This window comes from Kryptolebias marmoratus, linkage group LG14 (assembly GCF_001649575.2).
Source record: "Kryptolebias marmoratus isolate JLee-2015 linkage group LG14, ASM164957v2, whole genome shotgun sequence".
Classification (NCBI taxonomy): Eukaryota; Metazoa; Chordata; class Actinopteri; order Cyprinodontiformes; family Rivulidae; genus Kryptolebias; species Kryptolebias marmoratus.
This window is the reverse complement of record NC_051443.1, coordinates 20695110-20708046: the sequence shown is the minus strand read 5'-3', so window position 1 is coordinate 20708046 and position 12937 is coordinate 20695110. Positions and strand designations below refer to the sequence as shown.

The window sequence follows — 12937 nt, the reverse complement described above, 5'->3', positions numbered from 1 at the left end:
AATGTTGCCATTAAAGCACAATTAACTTAATTAGGAGCTAAATCTGATTTAAAAGCACCAGAATAAAACCGTAGTTTGAGCACATTTCTGTTTCCCATCAAGACAACAGACACTTTGTTCTCCAGGTAAAGCTGGACTCACATGAGAAACATTTGGCATCACTTTCATGAAGCCTGTTTGTCTCCTTTTCTTCTGGTTGTTTTTTTCTTCACTTCTTCTCAGTCATGGCCTCTGAGCCAGAAAAAAACAGTTTCAGTTCCTTTAGTTTGCTGTAGGTTTTTTAAATGCAATCATTAAATGAAATATTTTAAGAAGCTGGCTCATCGTGTATTGTGTAGATTCCATAAAATGTGCTTGAAAACCCCAACAATATCTCAGTTAGAAGTCAGGCATGATTTTAAACTACATGCAGCGAGAAGGAAAGGGTTTTGGTAACTCAGGCGCAGCTGCAGCTACATCTGGAAAATGTGAAGGAATTTTTGAGAAAATTAGTCACAATGGGGAGACTAGTTTTATCATCATTTATCACGTTTTTGGGTTGAGGAACTGCAGCGCCTGGACTTCTTATGTTCTTGCAATGTAGCCTAACTCTTTACACAACCCAGCAGCATTCCTCTTAAATCTAAATGAACTGCAATCTAATTACAGCAAACACACACATGTATATTTATTACAAGACAGATGATGCCTTGCAGTTTTAAAACTACAGAGGTTCCCTTAAATATGAGAAGGAAAAAAGTAGAGTTTCTAAACTTTTCTGGTCTTTGGGGTCAGCTAACCTAAATGTGATGAATGCAAAGCAATTTCAAAAATACACCGTTTAGTAATTAAATGGGGATTAAACTTTACTTTTCAGCTAAATAATTACAAAAAAGAAACAACTGAGTTTAAATTCTTTTTTTTATTAAGGATTTTTTTTTCTGTACAGGAGTTTCTGTGTTTCACATATTAGTTCTGTACAACCGTCTGTACAACAGGAGGTCAAACGGAACAGATGAGGAAATGTGTTAATTTATCTGGCTGCTTTCAGCAGCAGGCAGTTCAGAAAGTGAGCATGGGCTGATTTCACACACACACACACACCCTCCAATCTATCTACAACATGATGTCTGACTGGTCCTTGAGACAAATCAGTAGAGACAGATCAGTTAATCCACAGAGGAAATAGCTACGGTTATAAAATGTCTGAAAATAGTTTTTTCCCAGAGGAAAAAAAAAAAGAAAAAAAATCAAGAAAAATCCACCAAAATCTTTCATAAAAACCTATTAAAAGGCCCATCTGGAGTTATTTTTATAATCTAATTTAAAACAAAACAGACCTTAATAAGGTTAATGTTTTTAACTCCACGTTTGTTTAAACCAAAAAGAAATTCTGAAAATTCGGTTCCAGACTGTAACAGAACAATTTGAGCTTTTAGAAAACCTAACTTCCTTAGGCCCGTTTAATTTCATGTTTTTCTTTCTTACTTCTGCTGAAACCATTTATTCTGACCACCAAGTTGTGAACGTTTCATTTTTCCTGCAAGAAATTCATTTGTGATTCACTGAAATGTGCCATCGTTCACGTAATCTTTTGTCATGAAGGCCAACTCTCCACCGTTCACAAGCGTGGTGAGCAAAACAAAAACGCAAACATGAATGTTTGAAGGAAAACTAATAAAACATCAAAGAGGAGAAACTTATTCAGTCATTAGTTTAAAGTTAAATTAAGAGTGCCACAAATAAAGCAGCTGTCTCTTCCTGATTTTTAATAAACATAAGAAATTCATTTGCTTCCCAAGTGCTTTTAAGGCAACGTTTTCACTGCTGAAACCAGTTACACCGACCTTCACTCCAAAAAGTTCAAAAGAAATCCCAGAAACCGTCAGCACGATTTAATTTCACCTCGTGTTGTCGAAGGAGAAAGACTCAGAAACAACTAAAGTCATGTGGTCCCAAGTGACATACAGTGTCATTACTAAAAAATAAAGATAAACAATCAACAGATAAAACAGTAACAGAGAACTTATCTCACCCTCTTCTTCAACCTCAGTCATTGTGGATTCCTTGTGGAAATAAATACTTTCGCCGCCTAAATGGCTCGCTGAAATACAGTGACTTGGCTTCACTATTTACATTTGCTTAATGTATGAAGAGTGTAAACACACATACAACTGTCCCTCAAATAAAAAGAAACATAATGAGCTGAGAGGCAGAAAAAAAACAAAACTGAAATATGCCCAAGTTTTAAAGTTAGGCATGTCCTCTTTCACTCCTCTGCAGTTACTCTGCTGCGCCACTGGAGGGCACCAGAGGAAAGGGACAACAAGGCAGCAGGTTCATGTAAACAAACACACCATCTTTTCAGCTTTAAGGTACATAGATGATACAGAATGAAAAGCTTCACATGTGAGCGTAAATGAGTAACAAAGGAGAGGCACCAGAAACGAGGAAATGTTACGCTGCAGCTACTCAGATCGAAAAATAATCCACCTAATCGGTTAGGTTCAATGACAAATCTGGCTCCTTTTTAATCCAAGACATAAAATGCATCGATCTAATTATGTATAAAAGCTTTTTAAAATATAGAAAACAAGCACAGCATGCTACAGAAGATGGGACTTTATACATCTCCAAAATGTAAATAAAAACAGAATGCAATGATTTGCAAATATTGAAAAAAAAACAACTTATTTTATTTACCATGGAACAGAGAAACATATTAAATATTGAAACTAAAAAATTGTACTGCTATTCCTTTTTTGGAAAGAATGAGATAATACTGATTTTTATGGCAGCAACACAAGTAAGTTTGGACAGGGGCAAGAAAAGGCTGCAAAAGTGGCACGAATAAGAAACAGCTGGGGGAGCATTTTACAACAAACTAGGATGATTCGCAACAGATCAGTAAGAGAACTGGATATTTTAAAAAAGAAGCATTTGAGAGGCTGGACAGAGGAACAATTCTAGAATAATGACGTTTAGTGAAAAATTGGGAAGAATATTCAATCATCTGCAGTTCATAATATCAAATGATTTAAAAAAGAAATCTGGAGAACTCTATGAACTCAAAGGACACTCTGAAAGTCAAGACTGGGGCCTGTGATCTTAATAAACAGCTAGAGCTCAACACCAGACAAGGATGGGACAAGATTCCCCTCCAAATCCTCCAGCAGCTGCTCTCCTCAGAGTCTAAACGCTCACAGACTGGAAAAGAAGGGATGCTTCACAGAGGGAAACATGGATCTTTCTAAACCTTTCTGAGCTGTGTTGCTGCCATGAAATGGTATAATTTCTTAGTTTAAACATTTGATATGTTTACTAAGTTCCAATGTGAATAAAGTAAGGCTCTGAGCTTTGTAAATCATTGCATTCTGTTGTTATGAACATTTCACACAACGACCCAACTTTGAGGAAACTGAGCTTGTATTTATTTTTGGTGTTTGAATCTTTCTGGTTGCAGGAGAATCGTAGTGCTTGTTTGTTAAACACACTTTGAGCTGCCAGTTAAAGCAAATATACCCCAATTCTTTAAAAAGTGTGTTGAAAAAAATAAAACAAATTTGCAGAGGTTTGAATGCTTTCCTTTCCAATCTGTCCTTCCCTTCAGCTCCCCCTGTCTGTGTAATGCTTTATAATGTGCACACGTAATCGTTAGTGTTCCCATCTTTTCTGGTGTGTGTAGTTCTGGAAAAGGTCGACACGGTTTTATCCCCAAACTGTGCTAAAGCGAGAGTCAAGTTGGGAAGTTTTGTAGCGCTAATGATGCCCAGTACTGAACTCCATGTTGGAAAGTAATGCCTTTAATCAGATCGCTGGAGTTCAGTGGTTGTATTCTTGACCTAGACTTAGATTCACTGTCTTACTTGGAAAATCTCATCACTGAAACAAAAATCTAACTGAGCAGCTCTTGCCTGTTTGGCTGCCGCAGAACAAAGTTGGTCCCTTTATTGACTGTAGTGGGAAGTCTGCAGTCAGTAATTGTAGCCGTGGATCGTGGTCTTATCCTGGGTCCTATTCATCCACAGTAATCTCTTATTCATGTGCAAACTCATGCCATGATTTCTCCTCCCGTCTTGTTTACATCAGCCTCACTGAGCAGAAATGTAACATAAAATGTCCTGGATTCGTGTTCTCTCAGAACGTCTGTCGGAGCGGGGTGAGGGGGAGGGGGTGGGGTTGTTGTTGCGGTTGATGCAAAAGAGGACATGATATCAAAACAAGCCATTAAAATCGGGCTGTAGAATACATTAAAGGTACACAGGTGCCAAACAGTGATGTTTGTTTGGCTTCCAACAATGTTTTCTAAAACAGCTTTTTCTTTTTTCCTTATTTTTTTAGATGGAGCTACAAAAAACACTGATCAGCCTTTTTTTTCACCTCAAATTTAGACTAAATAAGGATGGATTTTTGCTGTTTGCTGCTTTAGACTGAACATGTGCCAAACCCTTTTCACCTCAAAGTGTTTTCCTGTCATTTCTTCACCTCACCTTCGGCTCTGAGGACCTTAATTTCAGGTCTGACATTTAAAACACTTTGTTCCCTCCTCCCCACCTCATTTTAGTCTGTTTAGAAATTTGCTTTTTGTCCATCGTGGCCCTCTTCAGTTTTTAGGATTTCTGCTCAGCAGAGGCAGCAGGCGCAGCTTGACTCTCTGGCTTCATGATCTGGTAGGTGATCAGGTACTCTGGGTAAGCCTGAGGACACAGAAAGAGCAGAAAAAAACAAACTAAATATGTGATTTCTGCAACAGGAATGAGCTGAAATGTATTTAAAAGTAGAAGCAACTTGACTATCTAGAAAAATCTAAATTTTCTATGAAAGTAGACAGGATGCTGCTAAACGACATTTAAACAGAGTTCTTAAAGTTACACAGATGCACGAATTCAAGTGAAGTGAAGCTAAAATCTAAACCAAGCAAAACAGTAGCTTAAACCAGAATGAAGCCGAACAGTAGCTGTAAGCTAAGAACAGCAAGAAGGTAGACAGGAGCCGAAAAGAACAAAACAGTAGCTAGAAACAAATACAAGAAAAACAGTAGCTGAAACCAAAATTAGTTGAAATGTAGCTAAAAGCTAAAATTGAAGCAAGAAGATTTCAAAGGGATCAACATTTTTCAAGGATGTCAAAAAACATAAAAAAATGAAAATACGTTTAAATTTAAAAAGTATAAAAGTTACAAATATCAAAAGTCATAGACGTAATGTCCTGAACGAGCTATATATTTTGCTACCTGAGTGGCTGAAATAGTTTAAAGTAGGGTGAAGAAGTGAGAGTCCAAAAACCAAAGAGAAGAAACCATAAACAGGAAAAACAACCACTGATGAGTTCTTTTTATTAAAAGAAAGCACCGACCTGCTCTCCTCTGTAGATGACGTACTCTGCATATGCCAGCCCGTTGACGCTGGGCCGTCCTATCACTGAGTGGTGACCGGGGGGGGCGTGGGCCATTTTCATCGCACTGAACTGAAGAAACGACTTTCCCAGAGTCACTCGGCAGAACAGCATCTGTCTGCATAAACAAACAGACCAAGAACTGGTTCAAGCTTTTATTATTAGAGCCGCACGATTTTTGGAAAACATGAATTTATGATATTATCACTGAATACTGGGATGACAACATTAGTTCCAAATAAACTTACATTTTTCTCACTTCTCTACTTTAGTGTATTTAGACAACTATTAAAAAGGCCTTTTTATTAAATGAAAGAACTAAATCCTTCCTACCTGTGACACACGTAGCAGGAGCGGTCTTTGTGCGGTGGACATCCCGTTCCTCCACCAATCCCATAAACATACTGATTACTTTTGGAGGAGTTTTCTGCAAAGTAGATACCTGCTCCGAACATGCCACCAATGTAAGCGTGACGCTCGTCAAAGCCCTTATGGATGATTGCGTTGATGAAGGGGGAACCTGAGTTAGAAATGACACAAACACACAAGTGTAAAAAAAAAAAAAAAAGCGCCCTCCACTGTGGGAACACTTCCTGTTTACAGACGCGTGGAAAATCGCCCAAAAAGTTGTCCCTGAAGTGAATCTGCATCCGAAATGATCTCAAATAAAAGTTGTCTTGAATAACTCAAGCAATGATCTCTAACATGGACTCTCTGATCATTCTTGACAGTTGAAAAAAATGCAGACGGAGCATCAAGAGATGCTGTTTGGGTGTTTTCCTGGGAAATTTATGATCTAAGAGCCCTGTTAGATACTCTGATCACTGGAGCCTGACACGCCATTTCAGGCATCAGAGAAACCGGATTATTTCCTGGGAGTTTCGACTCTGCAGCGTGAAGTTTCAAAGACACTGAACCCGACTGCAGTCCTGGGGGGGCGGGGTGGAGTCTCGAGTACATTTTTGTGGTTGAAAGGGGATGGATGATAAATGAGAACCGCTCGAGCCTAAAGTCAGGCTGGGAGTAAGAAAACATTGCCGAGCAGAGTTAATCTTGGAGCTCAGGAATGACTGAATGTTGGCCGCGCTTTGTTTTAATTCTGCCCAACAAGAGAAGGAGAGAAAGATGAACAAATTTCAGTCTTGCAGCACTGTGGAGGGTCGTCAAACTGAAGCTTCCAGGATTAGAGAGGAGCTCTCAGTCTGCATCAGGATGACGCTTTATTTCAAAGTTATGTGGACTTTTATTCTTTGTAAGTGATGCAGCAGAGTATCAGACCATGTGACAAACTGAGGGTTTTTACACCTAAAGTGTTTCATTCCGTGGAACTGAAGCATGTTTCAGAATCTAACAGTGGTGATAAATTACAGTTTATATCTGCTCATAATGATTAACTGTCCTGCTCCATAAAAGCAGATGTTATTGTGCTATATTAAACCACATTTCATAGTAGTTATTTCTTGGGCTTAATATAGTTAACTGTGCATTTAATTTGTAAGAGAGTAAGATGAATTTGTCAAAATGTAAACCATTCTAAGCCTAAAGAACTACAATTTAATTATATATAGAATTTAAACACTTAAAAATCTCCAAACTTGTCACAGCACTTCATGCAAAAATATAAAACTAGTAAAAAAAAAAAAAATTAAGTAAAGCAGAAAAAGGTCGTCTAAAAAAAAGCAGCACAGTTCTTGCTCCACCTGCAGTGCATAAAATGAATCAAACTTGTGTTTTTCTACATTTTAACACATATTACCGTGAAAGAGCATGCGCTCGTTGTGGTGGTTGTGATTCTCATCAGCGATTTCCTTCTGCCTGTGTGAGTACCTCTCTCGTAGCTTCTTATTCACCACTTTCTGAATCTGCGCTCAGGAGAAGAAAGTGGAGGAATAGAATTACAGAAGTCTTGCAGAAATTTAAAATCAACCGAGCTTTAAGGATGTGAAGTTGTGAGTCCTGTTTGTACAGTGTGTGTGTGCGTGTGTGCGCGTGTGTGTGTGCTTTCCCTCTGCACCTTAATGATGTTGTAGCGGCTGAAGACTCCGCCTGCGTTGCCTCCGTCGCGGTGCTCTCTGATCGTGCTCTGCAGCTGAGGGCCACGTCAACAAGCGCGGCACAAATCAAAACACACACGCAAAAAAAAAAAAAAAAAAAGCACATGGGAAAAGACTGCGTTATCCGCTGTTCAGCTGTTAGAAAATCCATACATTTACTGGGGAACTGGAGCAGCAACTCGTTTAATCAGATACCTGCACGATGCCTGTGGGAAATTATGAACAATTCAGCTGAAAATGTGAAGCATCAGCAGTAAAAAAAAAAGAAAAAAAAAAAGGAGCTGCATTGTGTAGAGTGAGAAAATAATGGAGCTGTTTGTGGGAAATGAAGCTGTAATGAGGGCAGATTGCTGACTATCATCGGTTCGTTGTCGTCTTCGGTTTGTTTGGTTTTTTTTAAAACACATATTAGACCTCGTGTCGGTAATTTCTCCAAGTCCTCATCAAAAGATTACAGCTGAAATTACCTGTAAAATGTCTGTTAACGTCTGCCACTTCTCATTAACTAAGGCACATTCGCACTGAGATGCGCTGTCTCCTTCAATCACTCCTTCTCATTTACAGGAGCAATCTGGTCAATGAAGCGGTTAAACAGAGCATCTTGTTCTGAAGTGGGGACCCCGCGACGTGACGCACATATCATCTGAGGGAAAGCTAAACTTGTTTAATCATCCCTGTGATGAAGCAAAGAAAAAAAAAAGAATACTGTAATTTGAAATGTAAACAGGGCCTTACTTCCTGCTCCACGGACTGGAACTCTTTGTCGTCCGGAGCCAAGTCGATCAGCACGGTGCCCTGGCTGGAGCAGTGGAATGTCAGGTACGGGTTTCCTCCTACAAACACACAAACACACAGTTTCCAAACTAAATCAGGACTCAGATGAGCTCTGAATTACACATTCATCGTCACATTTTTATTTCGCAGCCTAACACTGAAACATTTAAACTCTTAATTATAATTATCTCATTACGTGATGCAGGTTGGTGATTTATTACTGATCATCACTTTGATCCAATCACCATCACTCCATGACTGCTTCTCCATTTCTTAGTTCGCTTAGAAACATCGACTCCTGTTTCTAGCCATCTGTTTTTTAATTTCTTTTACCATCTATTTCTTTATTTTTTAGACTCTAATTTCAGTTTCCCTTCTTGACAATTTGACATTGTTCTTGGTTTCTCTTTAACAAACGTTGCTTTGTATTTATACTTCTCCATGTTGGGAGCAGCTAACTGTCATCACCGAGCTTTACAATCTTTTCAATTCTTTACGTGACAATTTTCTATTTGTTTTAGCTTGTTAAAGCCGCACAGCGCTTTCCTTTACCTCATTTGTGTTTTTAAACTTCAGCAAGTAATTCTTTTTCAGAAATGAAAAATTAAAAAGTATCTTACATTTTTTTCTTACGATTGCTTTGATCTTTTTTTCCTCTACTACCCAATCCAAAAGAGTAAAATTGTCTTTAATTACAGTAATTTATGAGACATGTTTTTCAAAGCCAAAATGTTGAGTTGTTAAGAAACGGATTTATGTAACAGTGATGATTCTGTAAGCATTTGTTGTTGAGTAGTAGTGCAGCTCATTCAACCAGACAGCAGAAACATGTCAGAATATCCATAAATCCAAAAGCACAAAGTTTGTCCAAGAACACTTGAAGATAAATTCACTAACAAAAATAATTTCACCAAATACCAAGAGCAAGTTTTCTTTTAGGAATAAACAATCCTTTTATGTATTTATTAATTTTGTCACTATGAGGCGGCGTGTAAACAAAGTTCACGACGTTTACAGGTAAGACTGAAAAGTAAAGCTTAAGATTCAGACTTAAAATAACCTACTGTGCTGTTTTTAAAGCATTATTATAATATCAATAATGCTAAGATCTCATTTCTTTTAATTTAAGTGGTTTTTAATTTATTCAAACCAAACTTCAGAACTGGCTTCAAGGAAATGTTTGCGTTTGTGAACCCACTGACCCTGCTGGCCTCCCAGGAGCCTCTCGATGCCCTTAATGAGTTTGTGCCTGTGACCGTAGGCGTTTATCCCGATCTCCTTCAGTTCCTCGTGACCCATGTCCGCAAGCACGTCCAGCGAAATCTGCCCAGAGACAAAATAATAAATAAACAAAAAAGTCCATGTCATCACTTTTTATTGTGCTTTTTGTTCACTGCTGGAAAAAATATAAATTGATAGGAACAAATAACACTTAGGACTGCATACATGAGACATTTTACTCCCGAGCAGGTATTTTATTTACGTTCTTTAAATAAACATATGCAATTCAACGGTGACAGCGGCTCATTCTAAAGCTGTTCATCAAAACTGCCATCCATTAATGACGAGGGCCTGAATAATCAATGACACATTACAGGGAAAATAGGGCCTGACAAATATTCATGAAAGCAGGAAGAGGCAGGAAGAAAAGGTCACCAAACGAGGTGGCAGCAATCACAGCGCTGATATGCAAATGGCTGATGGTGAAAAGTCCTTTCTGCTCCCCGAGTTTGCTCAGGGAGATTGGAGATGAGATTTGCTCGGCGGTGCAGAGATAAATTCTCTCTGCAACTCGCTGATCACAGATAACAGGAATAAATCATCACAGTCTAAACACTTGGCTGAAAAATTACTCAGACGTTCAGCAGACAACCTGTGCAGCTCCAAGACTGAAAGAAGTTTCAGTCTGACAGGAAGAAGATGAGACTTTCAGCTGTTTTATCAGTGCAATCCCACACTTTAGTTACTTCTGGTTGAAAAACAATGCTTACCAGAACTGCAATAACTTTCCCCAGTTCCTCAAGTCATTTGGACAAACAAAGAATTTTAAACCGTTTTTGTATTTGAAAGGGACAAATTGTTTTTTAAATGTTTTTCTTCATCATCATAGAAGAAAACTCCTCCTAAACTTTCTCTGTTCCTTTGGAAACATTTCTTTGACACTGAACTGGACTGAAGACAAACATTTATATTCAGTGTTTTTTGTTTGATTTAGGATCCTATATCGACTTGTCCTTTCTGTAATGTGTTCATAAGAAATGCTGTTAATCTCTTATTAAAGCTAGCTCTGTGTGTAAGAAGTGTTGGATGCATTTAATATTTATTCAGACTTTTAAAAATCCAGTAAGTGTTTTAATATTTTGTCTACATGCAAAAGAACTGTTTTCTGTCTGATGAAATCTTTGGGCACCACACTGAGATATGTATATGCACAAATTATCTTCTATTTGAAGATTTCCAAAAATCAGCAGAACATCATATTGAACATCTCTCTGTCTGCTATGCTTAAAAAAAAGAACCAGAAGAAATGACAGTTCTCATATCTCTCACCTTCTTTTATTAGCTCTCATCACTTAAGATCACTTTGTTTCCTTCTCCTTGACTTTCAGTCAGTCCATCTGTCGTTTCTTAGCAATCTAAACAGTTTTAATTAGCACTAAAAATAACTTACAGCAAATATTATAAATAGTGGGCTAATTCAAACTTTTATTGTTTTGCATAAAAAGTTAAAATGTTGGGTTTTTTTTCAGAACCACAAAAAGTATGGGACTTTATTTGGTTCTAATGATAACTATGATGCTTAAGTGCTATAAAGACAAAGAACGGACACAACTAATGTCAAATAGAAGGAAAACGAGTTTCTGTGGAACGACAGTGTGAGAAATGACTTTGCTGCAATTTGATCAAAGCTGGCTAACAGCTAACAGTAGTAAACTGTTAGTTAAAAAGTAAAAGTAGAAAAATGGTAGCCACAGGCTAGCAAAAAGCTATAAGTAGCAGACTGTTAGCCAAAGTTGCAAAATGGCAGCTAAAAGCTAAAAGCACATAAGAAAAGAGCAGAGCAAATGTGCTGAAGCAGAATTCAAAGGGGAAAATGGTTTTATAGAAACTGAAGAGATCTCAATGTATTTATATGAAGAAAATATTTGTAAATAATACATTTTATATATTGTGAAAATTATAAAAATGTACAAAAACTTAAAGCAATAGCAACTATCTGCTGAATGAGCTGAACTTGTTTTTCATATGAATGGGCAAACTAGAACTCAGTCTGCAGTAGTAGTAAGAATTGTTGCAGAAATTCTTTGAAAAAGTGAAATACATCAGAGTGAACGATGACTCAGCATTCACACAATAAACTGATTCATTAAATTATTTAAAACAAGCACATTTTTGTGTGTAACCTTGAAGAGAAGAAATCCCTTATTTTAGCAGTTCTTCTGTGTGTTTGTGTACCTGTTCACGCTGGAAGATGTCTCGCAGGTGTTCCAGCCCCAGACTCTTTAGGAACTGGTTTATGGTCATGTCGAGCAGCGCTGTAGAGATAAACGGATCAGACTGTTATCCCACATTCAAGCATTCACACATTTAAGTCACGACTTGGACTCAGTGTGCGTATTCATACTTTCGCCCTCCTTCCTGTCGGACCCAGACGCCCCGTCTGCAATGCCAGAGGCCCCGCCCACTGTGATGTCACCCAGGGGTGTGTTCAGGTTGTCTATGCTGCTGGCTGCTGATAGGCAGGACGGAGACGGAGAGGGCGAGATGACCACACCCCCCGCTGCACCTGTGCTCACCACGTTTGCACTCACCTGTGAGAAAGAGACGATTTGATCTTTTCATTGAAGTCAAAATGACAATGGCACTTCAAAAAAAAAAAAAAAACTTTTTACAGAGCAAACACTTCAACTAATTTGATGCTTCAGCTGAAGTGCCTGCTGCTTTCATCTCCAGCTGAGCTGCTGATTTGACTGATTGCACGACTAATAAGTGAGCCGACAGCTCGACGCTTTCATCTCTTACACTTTCAGGTGTCTGATTAGTTTTCAGCTCGACACCTTTCAGAATGTGCATGCAAACTCAAAACTGAACTGCCTTGAGAGTTTAAGCTCGAAACTGAAACTTCAAATCTGCTCTGCTTTCAGTGCTGATGCTTTAACTTTCTGCTTTACTTCAGTCTTTGGTTCTTAGCTCAGAAGTCCCTGTTCAAACTATCCTCAGGGAACTTTTCTTCACATATATGGGTACATGGAGAGTAAACATGCACGTGGTGAATAAACACATTTGGAACAACAATTGACATAACAGCTGGCACACACGCTGAATGTGACCAGCATCTTCCCACCTCAACTGCAGTCACTCTGACAGTTTGTGATTTGAAGTGTGATCTCCTCCAGCCAGCAAACTTTCCTTCATGATAGAAAGATAAAAAGATTCCCTCTTCGCTTGTCATCACTTCTAACCCAGTCATGCACCGGCTGAACAGTGAGGACAAGATTTACTCTCTACATTAACATACAGGTGCTGGTCATAAAATTAGAATATCATGAAAAAGTACATTGATTTCAGTAATTCCATTTAAAAAGTGAAAATTGTATATTATATTCATACATTACATACAAACTCATATATTTCAAATGTTTATTTCGTTTAATTTTGATGATTACAAATGACAACAAATGAAAATCTCAAATTCATCATATCAGAAAATTAGAATATTACTGAAGACCAATAAA

The 12937-nt window shown here is 38.1% G+C and overlaps 1 protein-coding gene across 1 annotated transcript in view; it reads right to left on the bottom strand.

Annotated features, from left to right (window-relative positions):
• Nucleotides 1-904: 904 nt before the first annotated feature.
• The window catches only part of LOC108232644 (poly [ADP-ribose] polymerase tankyrase-1), a 77663-nt gene continuing 65630 nt past the window's right edge, over nt 905-12937 (bottom strand). Inside the window, exons 21-29 of the mRNA XM_017410561.2 lie at nt 11827-12013; nt 11658-11737; nt 9404-9524; nt 8163-8260; nt 7388-7462; nt 7130-7235; nt 5707-5893; nt 5335-5491; nt 905-4676 (exon numbers count right to left, since the gene is read on the bottom strand). Coding sequence (XP_017266050.1) covers nt 4590-4676; nt 5335-5491; nt 5707-5893; nt 7130-7235; nt 7388-7462; nt 8163-8260; nt 9404-9524; nt 11658-11737; nt 11827-12013 — 1098 coding nt within the window. The 3' untranslated portion in view covers nt 905-4589. The remainder of the gene's footprint in view (nt 4677-5334; nt 5492-5706; nt 5894-7129; nt 7236-7387; nt 7463-8162; nt 8261-9403; nt 9525-11657; nt 11738-11826; nt 12014-12937) is intronic.